Source organism: Mobula hypostoma, chromosome 6 (assembly GCF_963921235.1).
Source record: "Mobula hypostoma chromosome 6, sMobHyp1.1, whole genome shotgun sequence".
Classification (NCBI taxonomy): Eukaryota; Metazoa; Chordata; class Chondrichthyes; order Myliobatiformes; family Myliobatidae; genus Mobula; species Mobula hypostoma.
This window is the reverse complement of record NC_086102.1, coordinates 147131893-147151833: the sequence shown is the minus strand read 5'-3', so window position 1 is coordinate 147151833 and position 19941 is coordinate 147131893. Positions and strand designations below refer to the sequence as shown.

Sequence of the window (19941 nt, the reverse complement as noted above, 5' to 3'; positions counted from 1 at the left end):
GAAGAAAGAAATCACCAGAAGGGGAGTACCTAAAATTGGGAAACTCACTTCACCCAGCAAAACCCCCCCTCCAGCATTTACCCCATCCCTTGCCCCAGCTCCAATCTCTGCTAGATCTTCACCGTTTGTCCAAAGCCCCTCTTTCTAATGCCGAGTTGCCGCTCTTCAGCAGTGGCATCACCTCTGCTCTTGTGCTTTATTTCTTTGACAAGGAATCTTCACTCCTCACTCCTGATCCTTTCCTCTCCAACACCACTTTGAGCCTTTTATACTCTCTCTACTTTTTTTTATCTTCAACTGCCACCGTGGCATCAATCACCTTGCCTTCTCTATTCATCTGACCCACTCCAACCTCACTTCCTCTGATTGCAAAGCCCTCCATTCACTTCGCACCAATCACATCTGGTCATTAAACCTGCATACAAGAGTGGAGGTGTTGGAGTCTGGTGGACTTACCCTTACCTTGCAGGTACCACCCCATCCCAAACCCTGGACCTTGACCCCACCAAGAACACCAGGCCACTTTCCCCACACTATTACAGATCACAACACATCAGGAGATCTGACTTCCACAATCTCAATTTCTAGACAGAAGAAAGAAATGCAGGGTAGGTTCTTACCCAAGATTTATATGCGGGACTTTTATGGTAGGCTCATTGTTTCTGCATGTTCTTGTTTCACTAAACACATCTCTCACATTCTGACTCAATCCTGTCTCCCCATATCCAAATACTTCCCATCTGCATCTGGGACACCTCCCATGCCCTCCACCAGTTCGACAATTTATGATTCCCTGTCCCCCCAACTCTTCACCACTTCATCTACCACAAAAATCCAACTAGTTCTGCTCCACCAACACTCTCATGCACCTGGTGAAACTTGTTCTTCTCCTGTACAACTTCTGCTTTGACTCCTCTCACTTCCTATAAATCAAAGGTGTAGTAGCCCTGCGTACCATATGGACCCCGGCTACGCCCACCTTGTTATCGGCTACATGGAACAGTCACTGTTCCAAACATTCCCTCATACCACTCCCCATCTCCTCTGTTACATCAATGACTGCATATATGGCACTTCCTGCACTTGTGTAGAATTTATTCATTTTATCATCTTCACCACCAACTTCCACTCTGCTCACAAGTTCATGTGGACCATTTCTGACACTTCACCCCCTTTTCTAGATTGCCATGTCCAATCTCAGGAGACAAACGATCCACTGACATTTACTACAAACTCACCAACTTCCACCTCTTGCCACTCTGTCCCTTGAGGATTGGCCCTTTCTCCAAATTTCTCTGCCTCTGTTACACCTGATCTCAAGATGAGGCCTTCCATTTCAGGTTATCTGAAATGTTCTCTTTTGTTAGGAAATGTGGCTTCACTTCTACTCTGGTTAATGAAGCCAAATCTTTATCTCCTCTACTTCTTGTTCTTCTCCTCGCATCTCACCGTCATCCAGACAAAATAGAGTGTTATCCTGGCTTTGACTTTTCACCCTCAGCCTCCACATCCAGCACATCATCGTTCCTCATCCCCTCTGCTGCAACTGGGTTTCACCACTAGTCACCGGGGATTTAGTTCCTTAGAGTTGCTAGAGCTCGGCGTGGTAGTGGGGATAAGCTCCCACTACCTAATAAATGCTCCCAATGGCATGCATCTTAAATAAATAGTCTCTGACAACCAAGTCCAGCATCTGGCCTTCATGCGTGTCTTAGCTACCCAGCCCGGTGGAACTGACAGGAGAAGAGTCAAAGGCTGGTTACTAGCACCTTAAAACCTGTCACTTCGAGCAGATGGGGCTCGTCAGCCATGGTTAACAGCTCATCTAGGAGAAGGAAAACTCTGACCACTAACTTAAAACAGAAAAGATTAACAGCAAGGTCAATTTTCCCCAAGTTCAAGAAACAAAATAGAGGTCACATGTCCATTTTTGTGATCAAAAAGGTGAATAAAATCACATGACATGAGCCTAACAAAAAATGCAACTATTTTTAATTCCACATTTTATGCTAAAAGAACCCACGATAATACTTGTGACATGCACTCAGTCAGTTTAAAGAGGTTTATTCTATAAGGAACAATTAAATACATCAAAACAAAATTATTTTAATGAGAAAATTTTATCATCCTAATACAAAACTTCTAAAAGCCGAAAAGATAAATTTGCTGCTTTGGAAACAGTTGGGAAATTGCAACAGCTGGATCAAACTTTTGCATTTCCTTAAAATTGGAAAAAGCTTACATTTTTTCATAAAAACACAAACAAACAATGCCATGAAAAGGAGACATTAGGTGTAACCTGGAGCAAAATATAAACTGCTAGAGGAACTTGAAACATCAACGATCCCTTTGCATTCATGGATGCTGCCCAAAATGTTAAGTTCCTCCATCAGTTTGTTTTTTGCAAACAATAAAATGAAAAGTGCATTTGCTTCTGCACTGGGTAGCCCTGTTCAATGTTCTTCACGAAAATTAACCTCAGTATATGGTGACACATACATACTTAGATAACAAATTTACTTTGGCTTTCAATTGTGATGACCAAAATATGAATTTTGTGATTTACAAGGTGCAATTCTACATCAATGCATAATCACTGCACATTATCAAGTCAACAATGTCAAGGTAAACACATTCAAATCTAATTCTTCATTAAGTGAATTTTAACAATGGATTGGTTCTCAAGTCTCTGAAGAACAGATGTACTTCATTCACCTTGAGGAAGCATACTACCTGTGTATCTTTCATAAAAATAAGTCTTTGCACCAGAGTTCCAAGTAGAAGTTTTGAGTAAGAGATCCAATGGGACCACAATATAAAGGAGACGGATAGACAACCATAGTCTCAAGAAACTGGAAGTTTCAGGTTGCCTGATTCCATCCTTATCTGTAGTCAATTAGCATACCAGCAGTGAAATGTTTTCTATCACTGCCTATCATGTTTTCAGGGCCCTGTTCTTGGCATCAAGTGAGGTACAAGTTTGAGATAAGTTATAAAGTGCGGAACACTGATGCACACAATGAAATATTCTGAAAGCAAGTATCTTGATGCAATCTTACCTTGTAAAGTTTAAGGATGACCTTTATACATGCATGTACAAACTTAGTTTGCTTTTCAAGGCTTCCACCATAAAGTGCCACAAGCTCCTCATTGAAATCAATGCTATAAAAGTCAAAGTGGAACTTGTGATATATATTCTCTGCTTTCCTCAGTGCCACAGAGCCCAGGGAACGAACTGCAATACAAGAAAAGAAATAGGACTGATAGAAAAAAATCAGATGATACCTGTAGGAACCATGTACCTACTTTGTGTTTATATTGTATTCTTTGGCACGTTTATGATGGTAATCTATCATTAGGTTTATGATTGGGGGCGTGGTAGAAGCAAATGAGTATAGTTACCTATTCACGTTTTGTCTTATCAAGTAGAGGGGGTGAGCCATGAGGGAAATTACATTATTTTGTTGACTACTCAGTTAGTTTGACTGCTAACTAGATCGCTAACTTTATTTAGTTATGCTAATTGGAACACCATTCATTTTTTCGTTAATTACGTTAATAGGAACGCTATTAGACCGCTAATTTAGTTTCACTAGTTTTTTTTAAAATCACTACAAGATTGTTAGTTTTGGCTGGTTTTGTAATAAAGAATCCAATGTATCTTTTTCGATTTGGAAATTTGTCATTTGGAAGTGCATCATAAAATATTGAGTACCCTGGCTTACTCTCTCAGCAGTTTTGATTTGTTTTCAAGTAACTACTCCATTTTGTCAACAACAGCAAAAAGTTATATTAAACAAACTCAAACATATGGCAAAGGATTGCCTTGGACCTTATGGCAAAACAGGAGAAGCACAAGGCAAATAAATGACCTTTTGCTGACTCATGTTGTGCATTTGGGATTTGAACACAGTTTTGAATGGTCAGCTCTGCCTATCCATTTGGGACTATTGCTCAATCATGCGGCACTTGCTGGAGGGCTCATTGCTTTGTTTTATTAAAGTGATAAACATTCTAGTTGACGACGTTTTAATTGAAGGATGTTTGTTCGGTCTGGTTTAAATGTTGTGGACACACAGATACTATGTTTGTTGCCTATGCTTATTTAATCAAACATCACCGGTGCTGCAGGCAAACAAAGAGTTAATTACTGGTTGTGCAACTGGAGAAAGTAACAGTAGCGTATCAAAGCATGGAATTGGTGCCAAAGGCCCTGGAGTCAAGGCTTGCAAACTAGAAAAAAAAGCTAAAGCTAAGACTAATTTAATCAAAAGTCCTTGAAAGGAGTATGAAACAAATGTGAACAAAATTAAAAGTTTAATACCATCAATTAATGATCTTACAAAAAATAACATGTCTTACCAGTGCAATCTCTCTCTGTGAAGCTGCTGCTAGGCAACATCACACACTAATCTCATTACTTGAGCAGGAAAGACAAAATGGATCTTCTTCGAACATTGATAACTATTGTAGTGCATTCATAAGGAACAGTATGTGAAACACTGTTTGAACCAAATATGTTATGTTGAATGTCATGTTGCTGCAACAAATGAGTATGTGTCCCACCTTCCATCAGGCAATGTTTCTCAAATTCCAAGGAAGAATTTGACAAGACACATAACAGAGGACCCACAAGATAATGTTAAACCGAATGACAGTGTGTCAAATGTCCATGCTTAAATTTCTGTTGGAGAAAAAACTTCTGCATTTACTACCTCCTCTGCTTGCATTAAAGCAGATGCGAATTTAGCTGCATTAATCGCACATCAGTGATATTGAAGGACAAACACGTACTGGAAGAGCAAGTGGAACAATTAACTGCTGTGGAGCTACAGAGAAGGAAACAACAGCTATGCTAGCGGAAGAAATTACTACAGAGTTAATGCGCTAAAGACTTCAAATATGGTGAGAACTGAAAGTGCTCCAGCAGGTGTGAGTTCCTATACCGAAAGGGCACAAAAGAAAACAAAAAACACTCAAATTTCAACGTTGATTCATTTGTTCCTCAAGTGTCTGTGAAACACGAGCTAGACCCCCCCCCCAAAAAAAAATAGGTAGTTCAGGGTGTTTACTCTCAGCCTGCACTAAGGAGGCTCTCTGAACATGTCATACCCAACAACTCAAAGTGCTCATTGGGATATTCACTTACAGCATGGAAACACACTTGTTTCAGATGACAGAGGTCAAAATAGTATTATTGATAACATGAGGAAGCAAAATGAAATAATAACCTTATTAGTGCAACAGCAACACATTTCATTTTTGCCAAGAGAGATTGAAATCTTTGATGGAGATCCATTGCAATATCAGGCACTCATGAGGGCTTTAGAAGTCAGTGTCAAAGGCAAGACGGACAGCCATAGCGACTGCCTCTAATTCCTTGAAAAGTACACTAGGGGTCTCCAGAGAGAACTTGTCAGAATTTGCCAGCATATTGATCCTAAGAAAGGTTCTGTAAAAGCCAAGGCTTTACTACAAGAACATTTTGGTTATACAGGTGTCCCCCGCTTTTTGAAAGTTCGTTTTACGAAACATCACTGTTACGAAAGACCTACGTTAGTTACCTGTTTTCGCTAACAGAAGGTGTTTTCACTGTTACGAAAAAAGGCAGCGTGCGATAAAAAGCAGCCGCTCCTCCTCCGGATTCGGAACTGCATTCTAGCTGGCAATGTTAAACACGTGCCTGTGAGCAACTGTGCTTTATGTCGATTTATTTTGAGTATCCGTTTGCAGGATGAGTTCTAAGGTATCGGAAAAGCCTAAAAGAGCTCGTAAGGGTGTTACACTTAGCATAAAACTAGACATAATTAAGTGTTTCAGTCGTGGTGAACAAAGCGAGGACAAAGTGAGTTTGGCTTGTGGAAGCTGACAAAGATGATGTTGAAGAGGTTTTGCCATCCCATGACCAAGAACTGATAGATGAAGAGCTGATGCAATTGGAAGAGGAAAGGATAACAATCAAAACCAAATGCAGTAGCGAATGGATTGAAAGTGAAGTTGTCCAGGAACTGAATGTGAAGCAACTGCGTGAGATTTTCACTGCAATGATAAAGTACGACTTTAATTTTGAAAGGGTACGTCGGTTTAGGGCATACTTGCAGGATGGTTTGAGTGCTTACAAAGAACTGTATGATAGAAAAACGCGCAAGGCTAGCAGTCAAGCATACTGTCGTTTTTCAAGCCTTCCACATCAGCCACAGCAGACGACAAACCTCGACCTTCAACAATGAGGCAGGCAGACATAGAAGAAGATGACCTGCCTGCCCTGATCAACGATGAGATGACACCCCAGTGTCCCACCACCCCAGTGGTCCCAACCTCCAGGCCGCGGACAGATACCGATTCATGGAGAATGCAGCGGTTGTTTATTTCGGCTTTTTTTTTTAAAAGACGTGCTGGATGCCTCCCGGCTACCGCTGTACTGCTGCATGCTTCGCAGATCAGTATTGGTCCACTGCCCGGAGGGTGGGGACCACTGCACCACCCCAACCTCCGACGACTCAGCCTAACAAACCATCATCAGTGTGCTCAGCGCCGTCTTCCTAATTCTGGTAAGTGATACTACACTGTACATACATTATTTCTACTTTATATTGTTACGTACCCCGTAACTGGGTTGCCAAACCAGCAGAAATGGATCACTCGGTTGGAGTCTGGAGTACTAGAACTAAGAAAGTTTTATTAAGGAAACAAGCAACACAGTAATCGAAAGGATAATAAATGCAACAGTTCAGTGATGATAAACACACATGTGCACAGAATTAAGATAACAGCATCAATCAAGCTCTATCGTTGTCTAGGGGTAAATGACCAATTTCAAAATGACTCAAAGTTCAGTCCAGTTTAGTAGTTCAGTTCGCAGTAATCGTTGCCATGGCGGTGGACAATGTGGGGGAAGAGAGAGATAGAATAGGAACAACTCATCATTCAGAACGGCTTCACTCACAGACCAGCAGGATGGCTCACAGACCAGCGAGATGGCTCACAAACAGCTTTTTGGGCGGGTCCTTGGTGATGTCACCTGAGGTCACCGACTGTGACCCCTCCTCCAGATGCGGTCGATCCTCTGCAGTGAACCCGGCACCCAGGCAAGGGCGGACACACACCGGGTTCCCGCTGATCGTACCTTTCCACCCTTGTCATTGTCTGGGACTTCTCACCCACTCGTGAGAAGCGCACCGCTTCCAGGGTCTCGTTACCTCGGGTGGCGTGTGTGCCTGTCTTAGCGAACCTGTCCCTTTTTATCCCCCTGCTGGGGTATCGCCTGTCCATCACTTCAAACAGTTCAGGGTTCAAAGGGGGGGAGCCGCTCCAGACAGCTCTTCCTCCCACATCCCTTCATTACACATCTCCAGACGCTGCTCCATTGTTCCTTATCTCTCCTTCCCCTGAGGGCAGGTGGCAGACCAACTGCTGATGCCACTGATGCTAGCCCAGGCCAGCAAACATCTTAATTTTAGGTGTATTCTCGTAACACTTCCCCCCTTTAAGGATTTTTACCAGGAGGTAAAAATTACAAACATGACTACATTATCTGATACATACACAATATACATCTTTAACAGTTATTTAGCTAATACAGAGAATTTGAAGCTGTCAACACCTTGACAGACAGTCATCACATTTTCTGTTCCTTTTACACGTGTTATTAATAATCCCTTAGACCAGGCTCCAACTCAGCAAACTTCATAGTGGCCAAAAACACTGATGAATTGCGACCAATGTAACCTCTCATTTGGTTTTGTCCCGGACCACAACAACAGGGGTCGTCCCATTCCGACTCAATTTTCTCTCGCAAGGGCTTAGTAGGAGGGGGACGGGTATTGACCGCAGAGTTATTGCAAAACTTCCTGCAGTACCCCACCATCTCCAAGAGCCTTCTGAGGGCCCTCTTGTCTGTCGGGGTTGGGAGGTCAGCGATAGCCTGCACTGCAGCTTGCATCACTGCCAGCTGCCCCTGTGTCACCACAATTCCCAGGTAAGTGACTCTCATGTGGCCGAATTCATTTTTTCCAAGGCTCACTATCACGCTGGCTTCAGACAGCCGTGTTAAATTGCCAATACACACCTCTGTGTTCATCAGCCCTTTAGTCACTGAATTACTCAAAAAATATGGGTGTTGTTTGCTTGGCTGCCCTATTGTAACAGACATAACCCAACGTCCCAGTTCTTTGCATTTCCTCGGGACAATCAAACACATGGGTGCGAGTCGTTTAATTACTCCTTCGGGGATTAAGGGAGAGACCTTATCAGTAGACCTGGCCAAAACAATAGCCTTCTCCCATCTGACCGATCCCATCCTAATCTTTTCAAAATGGTTTTTTTCTCTTATCAAGGGGCCCCTAGCATCATTGATTTCCACGCTAACACCGACTAGGTTTGTTAGCATATCAAAAGCCGGTGACCGTCTCAGTTCGCGTCGGTCATGATCAATAACATTCTTCCCCCTGGGCAGCCGGTAAATCTCTTTCATGATTCCACCAACTGTTTCCTCCAGCACCGCAAAATGTCCACCGGGGGGTACCTCGTGGGCCATGTTAAAAACCTCATCCCCATAACTCTTTTGCACCACCCCCCATTCCTCATCTGCGGGTACTGTACTTGATTTCCCTTTCTTCCTTAGCACTTCCTCCTCCGCACAATAGCTTGTCAAGGCTGTGTCAGAGAGGGCTGTCTCGGCAAAAACCATCAGCCCCTCGTCTCGCTCCTGCGTCTGCACAAATTCTTTCCTGGCTACTGCTACGTCCGTCCCAGCTCCCTCACTACCTCTTATCTCACTACACCCTGTCTCATACAAGGTTGGCAGAAATGTTTCAGCCAAATTCACCATCGCGGGCGGGGCCTCCATGCTGGCAGGCTGACCCGTCAATCTCACGACTGGGAACACGATTCCTCCGGCGATGTCATTACCGAGCAAGACTTCCACGTCTTTCATCGGTAATTCGGACCTCACCCCGATCGTGACTAGTCCAGAGACCAGGTTGCTCTGTAAATGTATCTGGTGCAAAGGGACTGACTCTGTCCCTTCCCCAACACCTTTGACCTCTACCTCCCCAATCTGGGTCTCTGAGCTAAACTCTAATACACTCTTCAGTATTAGTGACTGACACGCTCCCGTGTCTCTCCAGATCCGCACTGGAACTGGTTTTAACCTCTCCTTCACTGACACCAGTCCGGCCGAGATAAACCTCTCGCGCCCTTCCTGGACTTTTTCAGACCTGTCCTTCCCTAGCGGTTCGCTTAACAGCTCAATACAGCCATTCAAAATTTCCGCTTTTCCTTTCCCCGTCTCCTTCCTTGGGGCAAAGCACCTGGACGCAAAGTGTCCGACTTTCCCACAATTATAACAGACGACTCCAGGAGACTTCCTACCAGACTGCTCCCGGTCTACCTTATCCTTTTCACTAGTCCCCGGCTTACTTTCTGACTTTTCCGGTGGACTCTCCCCGCCGTCCTGACTACCCTTCTGGTAGCCTTTACTCGGGGCAACCTTCATTTTATGCGTCAACGCATACTCATCCGCTAACTTAGCAGTTGCGGCTAACGTGGCTGCCTCTTTCTCATCGAGGTAGGGTCTCATACCCTCAGGGACACAACCTTTAAACTGCTCAATCAGAACCAGTTGCAGCAGTCTGTCATAATCCCCCTCTACCCCTTTCGAGGCGCACCAACGCTCACAATATGTTTGCATCTCACGAGCAAACTCCAAATACGTGCGGTCCCACCGCTTCCTCGCATTCCGAAACCTCTGCCGGTATGCCTCCGGGACCAACTCATAAATCCTGAGGATGGCCTCCTTCACCACCTCATACTTCTGGGCATCTTCCGCGGATAAAGCGGAGTAAGCTTGTTGGGCTTTCCCTTTCAGTACACTCTGAAGTAAGACAACCCACTTATCCCTCGGCCAGTCCTGACTTATAGCTACTTTTTCGAAGTGGAGAAAGTACCGATCCACATCGGTATCGTCAAATGGGGGAACCAGCCTAACCTCCTGGGTCGCCCGGAACCCTCCACCTTGGTTCGGCACGAGCCCCTGCTCGGCCCTTATCTTTAACTTCTCCAGCTCAAATTCCCTTTCCCTCTGTTTCTCCTCTCTCTCCATCTGTCTGTCCCTCTCTTTCTCTTCGTGTTCTAACTGCCGTACCCGGAACTCGTGCTCGAGTCTCAGTTTTTCAAGCTGTACCTGTACTGCGTCTCCAGCAGGTTTTTCAACAGACACCTCCCCCAGCTCACCTTGGGGAAACACACCTTTAGATACATAGTGCTCTACAATAGCTCTGTGTATCTCCTCTCTCCTCATTGTCGACTTCACCTTAGCAAGATTCACCCGTTTTGCCACAGCTATCAATTCCGATTTCCTGGCATCCTCTAATGCCTCCAAGGTCGGCGCCTTTATAAATTCCTCAACCTCCATTTCTGCTGTTTGTCTTTTCTTTCTTTCGGGAATTTTAACCCAATCAATTTACTCCGTCCCAAATTTAGCGTTCAAAATCCCGGACGAGCCCCCACTTATGTTACGTACCCCGTAACTGGGTTGCCAAACCAGCAGAAATGGATCACTCGGTTGGAGTCTGGAGTACTAGAACTAAGAAAGTTTTATTAAGGAAACAAGCAACACAGTAATCGAAAGGATAATAAATGCAACAGTTCAGTGATGATAAACACACATGTGCACAGAATTAAGATAACAGCATCAATCAAGCTCTATCGTTGTCTAGGGGTAAATGACCAATTTCAAAATGACTCAAAGTTCAGTCCAGTTTAGTAGTTCAGTTCGCAGTAATCGTTGCCATGGCGGTGGACAATGTGGGGGAAGAGAGAGATAGAATAGGAACAACTCATCATTCAGAACGGCTTCACTCACAGACCAGCAGGATGGCTCACAGACCAGCGAGATGGCTCACAAACAGCTTTTTGGGCGGGTCCTTGGTGATGTCACCTGAGGTCACCGACTGTGACCCCTCCTCCAGATGCGGTCGATCCTCTGCAGTGAACCCGGCACCCAGGCAAGGGCGGACACACACCGGGTTCCCGCTGATCGTACCTTTCCACCCTTGTCGTTGTCTGGGACTTCTCACCCACTCATGAGAAGCGCACCGCTTCCAGGGTCTCGTTACCTCGGGTGGCGTGTGTGCCTGTCTTAGCGAACCTGTCCCTTTTTATCCCCCTGCTGGGGTATCGCCTGTCCATCACTTCAAACAGTTCAGGGTTCAAAGGGGGGGAGCCGCTCCAGACAGCTCTTCCTCCCACATCCCTTCATTACACATCTCCAGACGCTGCTCCATTGTTCCTTATCTCTCCTTCCCCTGAGGGCAGGTGGCAGACCAACTGCTGATGCCACTGATGCTAGCCCAGGCCAGCAAACATCTTAATTTTAGGTGTATTCTCGTAACAATATGGGCTGTGTATTTTTGTCTGTTATTTGGTATGATTTGGCAGCTTCATAGCTTAAAGGTTACTGGAGAGAGTGTTTTTGCCGAGAGCGCTTGCGTGAGATTTTTGCTAGGGAGAACAGTGCGGCAATGATTGTAGAGAAGTATTTCTACTTTATATAGGCTGTGTATTTATATCATTCCTGCTTTTACTATGTGTTACTGTTATTTTAGGTTTTATGTGTTATTTGGCAGGTTATTTTTGGGTCTGCGAACGCTCAAATTTTTCCCATATAAATAAATGGTAATTGCTTCTTCACTTTACGAAATTCCTGCTTACGAACCGTTTCACAGGAACGCTCTACCTTCGGATGGCAGGAGAAACCTGTAAACAGAAAATTGCATCCACCTACAGGCAAAAGTTTCTTTCTTGGGTACCTATCAAATTTGAAGACGTGAAAGCTCTTTAAGACTACAGTCTTTTTCTTAGCGGTTGTTGCTATGCCATGGAAAAAGTGCACGCATGTATGAGCTGGACATGCCTGCTAATATGACGTAAAGAAATTGTGCCATTTTTATTGCGCTGAACAGAGGGATCTCCCAGGATCGCCTCACCTGAAGCATGTCCATTTGCCAGAGACTAATTCAGAAATTCTGCTGATAGGGACAAATTGCCTAAAGTAAAGGATTTGAAGTGTTATTAATGGATCTTATGCAATTAGAACAACGTTGGGTTGGACTGCGAATGGACCACTCAGAAAAAGACCATGGCGTTGGGAGAAATAGCACTTAGCCTGAGCTGATAGCTAACGGGATTGCAGTTTTGAACTGCAATGAGCTTTGGCAGCTGCAGCTTAAGGCAGACTTCGCTGCATGCAGTCAGGATGAACAATCTGGTTTGTCAAGAGAAGACCTGGAGCTGGTTATAAATGTGGCAAGACTGGTGGATGACCACTGCCTGATTAGTTTACTATTAAGAAAGGAGGAGGTTAACATGTCAAATAATTGGAAGATTGCTGAACAATGTGCTCCAAATCTAAGGAAGAGGTTTAAGGAGGATTTGTAATTTCACACTGACTACACAGCACACAAGGTTTTGCTGAAAGAGTGCCAGCAGAGTATCTGGAATAGTGATGAAAATGTCTGGTATATTCCAGATCATAGCGTTTATCACCCCAGAAAAGGGAATCTTCGTGTTGTGTGTGACTGTGGAGCGACTTTTCAGGAATACCACTTAATGCTCGGCTCTTACAGGGCTAGATCTTACTAGCTCACTGATTGGAGTCTTAACCAGATTTGGAAAAGAGTCAGTGGTGATCATGGCAGATACTGAATCAATTTTCATCGGGTTAAAGTACCAGTGGAAGGTGCAGATCTGCCAAGGGTTCACTGGTGGCCTGATGGTGAACTCAGCCAAAATATGATATACTTTAGGATGGTGGCACATCTCTTTAGAGCAACTTCATCACTGAGCTATGCCAGCTTCACTCTTAGGAAATGCACAGAAGACAATCAAGAACAGTTCAGCTGCGAGACTGTGGTTAGGATTTTGCATTGCTTCTATGTTGACAACTGCCTTGTGTCAGTGTCCCCTGAGGAAGAAGCGATGTCTCTCTCCACCATGACCTTGTATCTATTTGTGCTAAAGGTGGCTTTCGACTCACAAACAGACACAGTGTGCTAGCTGTGATGCCAGAGGAGCAAGAGTGAAAGGTTAAGATATACCTTCGGCAGAGAGAGTACTGTGTGTGCGATGGTGCATTCAGTCTGATACTACAAGTTTAATATCACGATCCAAGACAGACCTCTCACCAGAAGGGCAATCCTCTCCACAATTAGTTCCATCTATGATCCCTTGGGAATCCGACTCTGGTGGTGCTATCTGCTAAGAAGATCCTAAAAGACCAATGTAAGAAAGGGCTTGTTGGCTGGGATAACTCAATACCTACACAAGTTGCTCATGAGTGGATAAGCTGGCTGGAAAAACTCTGTCAGTTGGAAGACTTCAATGTTGTTAGATGCTTGAAACAGCTGAATTTTGAAGAAGGTACTGATGCACAGTTATACCACTTTTGAGACACAAGCGAAGATGGCTATGGAGCAGTGACCTACCTATTGTTGCATTCCTTTATACTTTATTGTCACCAAACAATTGGTACTAGAACATACAATCATCACAGCGATATTTGATTCTGCGCTTCACACTCCCTGGATTACAAATATTACATATTACAGATATCAAAAAGTTAAAATTTGTAAATATTAAAAATTTAATTAATCATAAATAGAAAATAGAAAAATGGGAAGTAAGGTAGTGCAAGAAAAACTGAGAGGCAGGTCCGGATATTTGGAGGGTACGGCCCAGATCCGGGTCAGGATCCATTCAGCAGTCTTATCACAGTTGGAAAGAAGCTGTTCCCGAATCTGGCCGTACGAGTCTTCAAGCTCCTGAACCTTCCCCCGGAGGGAAGAGGGACGAAAAGTCTGTTGGCTGGGTGGGTCGTGTCCTTGATCATTACACTCTGATGTGTACTGTGTGCTTTTATCGAGGGTAGCTCTGTAAAAGTCAGTGTCCATCCCTTGTATGGAGCTCATTGCTCACTGCAGCGACAGCGGTAAGCCGTGTGGACGCATTGTGGAGGAACGAGTTGCACATGCAGCTTCAGGACTCAGTGTTCCGGACTGATAGCACTTCTGTGCTTTAGTATACCAAGAATGAAACTCCCAGGTCCTTCAGAATCTCTTAATGTCTCACAAGCATCTCAATGGAGGTATGTGAACACTTCAAGCAACCTGGTAGATGTGGCCTCCAGAGGGCTGAAGGTGAAACCACTCCTGAATAATGAGACATGGATGCCTCAGTATCTTCTTCAGCCCGAAAGGGAATGATCTGTGAATCCCGACTGCTCTGGAGAACTTCTGCTAGATGATCCAGAAGTCAAGAAGAGTGTTACAATGAATGCCTTGCAGAATGAAGAGGAGGTGTACATGGTTATGTGTATAATCTACCACTTCTCGTCTTGGACTCATTTGAGGAAGACAATGGTTATGAACATCCTTTTATACTGATGTCTAAACATCCTTTTATACTGACACAGAAACTTCATATCTCAGCCATCATTCTGAGGCACGTACAGTCCAGAGGCGAGATATGATGGCCGTAACCACGTTATCCAGGTTGCATCAAAAATACTGGATTCCAGATCTGGTAAGTATAAATACTGTAAAAATATAAATAGTAAAAATACTGGATTCCCGGTGCTATAAGAATCCTGCCGAAGTGTGTTGTTTGTCAACAGTTGCACAAAGCTCCAGGATGCCAGTACATGGCAGATCTACCTCTGGGCATGGTCCCTCCATTTACAAGTGTACTTTGGACCTTTTGAGGTAAAGAGGAGTACAGTGAAGGTGAATGGGGTCATATTCACACTGAACTGACATCTTCTTTAGATAGATTTCTTTGTCAATTCAGAATCAGGTTTTATATCTCCGTCATATGTCATAAAATTTGTTAACTTCGCTGCAGCTGTACAATGCAATACATGATATTGAAAAAAATCAATTAAAGTATATGTGTATTAACTAGTTCAATCAAAAATAGTGCAAAAACAAAAATAATTTTAAAAAAGCAAGGTAGTGTTCATGCATTCAATGTCCTTTTAGAAATTGAATGGCACAGGGGAAGAAGCTGTTCCTGAGTCGCTGAGTTTGTGCCTTTAGGCTTCTGTACCTCCTTCTTGACGGTAATAATCAGAAGCGGGCATGTCCTGGGTGATGGAGGTCCTTAATAATAGATGCCACCATCCCTTCAACACTTTATGGCAAGACAACGACAGTTTCGTGAACTGCACCCTGATAACGGAACAAACTTTACTGGAGCTGAGTGAGAGTTGCAAGAAGCCATTGAGAAGCGGAATCATTCATGGATCAGTGATGTCCATCTTCGAAAAGAAATTAAGTGAGTTTTTAAACACCCGCCTCCCCCAGGTGGTTCACATCATGGAGGAACATGGGAGCAATTCATCAGGTCTGAGTGAAAGGTCCCCAATTTCATCATGAAGGTACAGAATCTTGACGAAGAGGGTTTCCACAGGGTCCTTTGTGAAAAAGAGGTTGTTATCAATGGTAAACAACAGGAATTCTGCAGATGCCGGAAATTCAAGCAACACACATCAAAGTTGCTGGTGAACGCAGAAGGCCAGGCAGCATCTGTAGGAAGAGGTGCAGTCGACGTTTCAAGCCGAGACCCTGACGAAGGGTCTCGGCCTGAAACGTCGACTGCACCTCTTCCTACAGATGCTGCCTTGTTATCAATGGTCATCTAATTAGTAAAGCATCCTCCGATCCCAATGATCTAGAAGCACTAAAACCCAATCATCTGTTGTTTCTGAAGACCTCACCTTCCTTACCACCAGAAGAGTTCTAAAAGGAAGACATTTATGTTCATGCAACACACATCAAAGTTGCTGGTGAACGCAGCAGGCCAGGCAGCATCCCTAGGAAGAGGTACAGTCGACGTTTCGGGCCGAGATCCTTCATTAGGACTAACTGAAGGAAGAGCTAATAAGAGATTTGAAAGTGGGAGGGGGAGGGGGAATCCGAAATGACAGGAGAAGACAAGAGGGGGAGGGATGGAGCCAAGAGCTGGACAGGTGATTGGCAAAGGGGATATGAGAGGATCATTACTTTATTATAAATAGCTGCAGACCCAACACCAATCCCAGTGGTGTCCCTTTGTTAGATTCTAAATTTATCCCAAGCCTTGGGCTTACCACTAATTCTTACCACTTTAAACAGTTTCTTATTGAAATTAATTTTTTGGTACGCTACAGATTCATCCCCTCTGCCCCCCCCCCACCCATGAATGCTTCCTCTTCGTAAATTATTATCAGTGTCATGAGTTATGAATTACCTTCTTAAATGTTTGCCACTGCATATCTATCCTTTTGCTAATTAACTTATTTGCATAGTCCAATTCTACCCTCAAAGCTTTGTCATTTCCCTAATTTAAGGTACAATAGTTGTTTTATTCTTAAGCATTTCACTCCCAAAATGTATGCCAAGCTCTACCATGCTACAATCACTAGATCCTCAAGGATCACCTAATCTAAACCAGTTGGGACTTTAGACAGATCTACAAAATTTCCTCTCCAACAATTTCATTTTAACAATGTAGCTGAAATTCCTCATTCCTAGAACCTTTCCAGTGAATAATTTTGAACTCTTGCTAGGCAGCCATCTTTCCAAAAATCAGATGGGCATATTTCTTGTACGAGCACAAGAATGAAAACGACATACCAAATTTTGCTTCAAAAGCATACCTTGCTTATAACTCCCAGCATTTCCAGGAAGAAACAAAACAGGGATTCCTGAAGGTTTTAGCCCATTTCGTGCTTCAGCAGAATCTCTTTCTTCATAAAGGTATAGACCATAACTTGGGTAGTGATTGGAAACTTTCTTTGGAAGCTTTATTTTCTGTTTACATACAACAAATGAAACACAATTGGAGTTATACCTCCTCACTTTACACTAACATTAACAGTTCATATAAATATAATCTTTTCAAAGTTAGCGACAATTTTGCATTATCCACATTACACACAAAAGTTCATGGATGAACTGAAATAAAAGTTAAGTCATATACAAAATATCCACAAAAGGAACTGAATATGAAATATTCCCTGTGTTACAGGAAATCCCCAATGATACAAGGCTGTAAATCAAAAATAAGAAAACTTAAAATATACTTAGATACATCATATGATCATATTTGTGTTGTTATTAATTATTGTGCTATTCATCTTTTTGGTTTCCATTAGATCCAGAGTAACAATTATTTTGTTTTCCTTTACACTTGTGTACAGGAAATGACATAAAACAATTTTGAATCCTAATAAATGAGTAGTCTGGTGATAGGAAGTAGGGAGGAATTACTTCCACCTACTGAAAGCCACCTCTTTTATATTACATGAATAATGTCAACATTATTGCATTGTAAACATTATCATAGGAATTCCATCTGATCTAGGGATCCACTTAGGCCACACTTTCACTAATGTGCAAGAACCTGACCAATTTTTTTTTGAAATACTGGTCAAAATCTGTTAAGCAAACATGGTACTTAAGACTGTCTATCATCAGTGTTTGAAATACCACAAAACATAGTTAGATTGTGTTGGCTTAAATGATTTCTGATATGTTATATCACTAGCACCTCATTTCTCTAAAGTAAAACCCATAGGCCCTATTCATCAGAACATTACATAAAAAGTCCATACTTTTTAATTAAACAATCTTTACTGCTATGAGGTAACTCATTTATTAAATGACAACGTAGAATGAGTTTCCTCAATTATGCTAGATCAAGCAAACAGATGGGATGCACAAAAAGAATAATTTAGTAAATAGTTAACAAATGTTTCTGTATTTTGCTGGGAATATGAACTGTAATGAATATCATTCAAACACATCAATGCAGCAATTTCACTACTAACCCCAATATCATTTAACTGTCTTGAAGTTTGACTACTTCAAGAATTAAAGATTTTTAGGGTAAATATTCCAATGCTAAGTTAGGTAAATCTATACGAATGAAAATGGAGGAATCACAAACATACACGTGCCTATTTAGCAAGTACCTTTCTGATAGCTTCTACATCCCAATTCCAGTTAAGCAATACCAATTTTAAAATTTAAACCCGTTTTCAGTTCCCCTCCTTGATGTCATCCCCTCTTAACCTCATCAGACCTGCATCCAACCCAGTGCTCCTCCAGCTCCAGCTGCCTCAATGTCGCTACTGTGGAATTTTCACCCGAAACTTATCTACTTTTTAAAAATCTCTTTTACCTTCCTTAAAGAATGCCTTAAATTTTAACTTGTAGGTAAAACAAAAATCTGTAAATTTTCCCCAATATCTATGTGGCTCAGTCATTTTTTATTGTTATGTTTCTGTGAAGTATTGCTATATTAAAAGGTGCTATATAAATGGTTCCTACATAACGCTACAGGCAATTTGTGACCATGGTGCAGCTGCACGCCAGATATGCTAAACTTCCTCATTTTGTTTCACACCATTTCCTCGAAGAATTAATGGCCTGATAAAAGAAAATTCTAATCACAAACAAGAGAAAATCTGCGGATGATGGAAATCCAAGTAGCAGTCCTGCAGAAAGGTCTTGGCCCGAAATGTTGACCGTACTCTACATAGATGCTGCTGGCCTGCTGAGTTCCTCCAGCATTGTGTGTGTTAAAGGAAAATTCTACATTGTTGCCGGTCGCTAATTTTGTCTCATTATCAATTTGCCACGTTTTGGGAATTATCAGTTTTCTCATCTCAAATCGTTTAAATATTTTCACAACTTTTCTCCCCAGTTATAATGAATACAAAGGTATCACTGTCCCACATCCCCTCTAGTTTAGTGAATCTACACTATAGGTTTTACTGTCGGCATTCTGAACATTCTCAGCAAAATATAAATCTCCAGTAATGCCTTGTGGAGATTCATAACCAGCTCATCTCATATGCTAAGACTAAGTAATTAGTTGCCAGTACGTTTTTTTAAACTGGAAGATCTGGTGCATAATAAAAATTATGTATTTGTTAGAAATTGAGGCTCCAACTTTGGGGATATAAATTTGCCAAAGAAGGTGCAAAGATGGAAGGATTTGATATGGAATGCGATAACACGAGAATGCAAAAAGGAAACAAATCGCGGAAGCTTCCCTACGATACATTTTAATTTCAATAAAAGACTACAAAGAACAACCATCTCTTTGCATAACAAATTTAAATTTGCAGACAGGCCGCGGCAGAGTAGTAAAAGGGCCAGAGATCATCATCGAAGAATGCAAAATTTAACCAAAACCTGAACAAGATGCTATCAGATGGTGACCTGGAATTTTATGCACGATCTATCATCTAAACTTAACTGGAAATTTAACTGAAAACATTTTGGAATCAGGTGCCTTGAAACGTTAGAATATGGTTATATCCTTGTCAAAACACTAGGTACAGAGCTAAAGTGCACTGACAAACCAGACTGGCCTGTTGCACGACCAAAACTGACAACTCCTACTCTGTAAAGCCTGGTTGGAGTACGTACAACCGGCCGCCGGGGCAACTTACAAGATATTCTGGGTACTGGAACATGTAGGTCATGCTGCACTTATTTTCTTCATACACGAACAAAACATCCCATACTCCGAGCCCTACAAAAACCAGCAGAAACCCATGCAACCAACCACTCTTGCAGCCTGCCATCACCACGCTTTCGACTCCAGCCGGCACCACCTCACGACCACCGGCCGAGGCAGACGCGGCATCCGATTGGTTGCTTTTAATGTAAATCAAGGACCTCGATCCCGGGTTGGTCCAATGAAGGATGAAGACGTGAGCAAGACTTTGTTGTTACGTTAGGTTGACATCACAACAACGCGTAGAAACGTAATGAGGTAATTGAGGACTGGGCGTCGCGTTCAGTAGGCCATGTTGTTAAGGTCGCTGCTGATTAAATTAAGCAGTTAATGAAAGTTTTTATTGTTAGTTAAATTCAGAAATAACAAGACAAA

General features: G+C 42.7%; 1 protein-coding gene across 3 annotated transcripts in view; it reads right to left on the bottom strand.

Moving 5' to 3' along the window:
• The window catches only part of pgap1 (post-GPI attachment to proteins inositol deacylase 1), a 114693-nt gene extending 95025 nt beyond the window's left edge, over nucleotides 1–19668 (bottom strand). For 2 of the 3 annotated variants that reach the window (XM_063051947.1, XM_063051948.1), the window contains exons 1-3: nucleotides 19499–19668; nucleotides 16694–16847; nucleotides 3060–3235 (exon numbers count right to left, since the gene is read on the bottom strand). In XM_063051947.1, the coding sequence (XP_062908017.1) occupies nucleotides 3060–3235; nucleotides 16694–16847; nucleotides 19499–19633 (465 nt within the window). In that variant the 5' untranslated portion in view covers nucleotides 19634–19668. The remainder of the gene's footprint in view (nucleotides 1–3059; nucleotides 3236–16693; nucleotides 16848–19498) is intronic. The other variant, XM_063051949.1, reaches the window with a different exon arrangement.
• Between the last annotated feature and the right edge of the window lie 273 nt (nucleotides 19669–19941).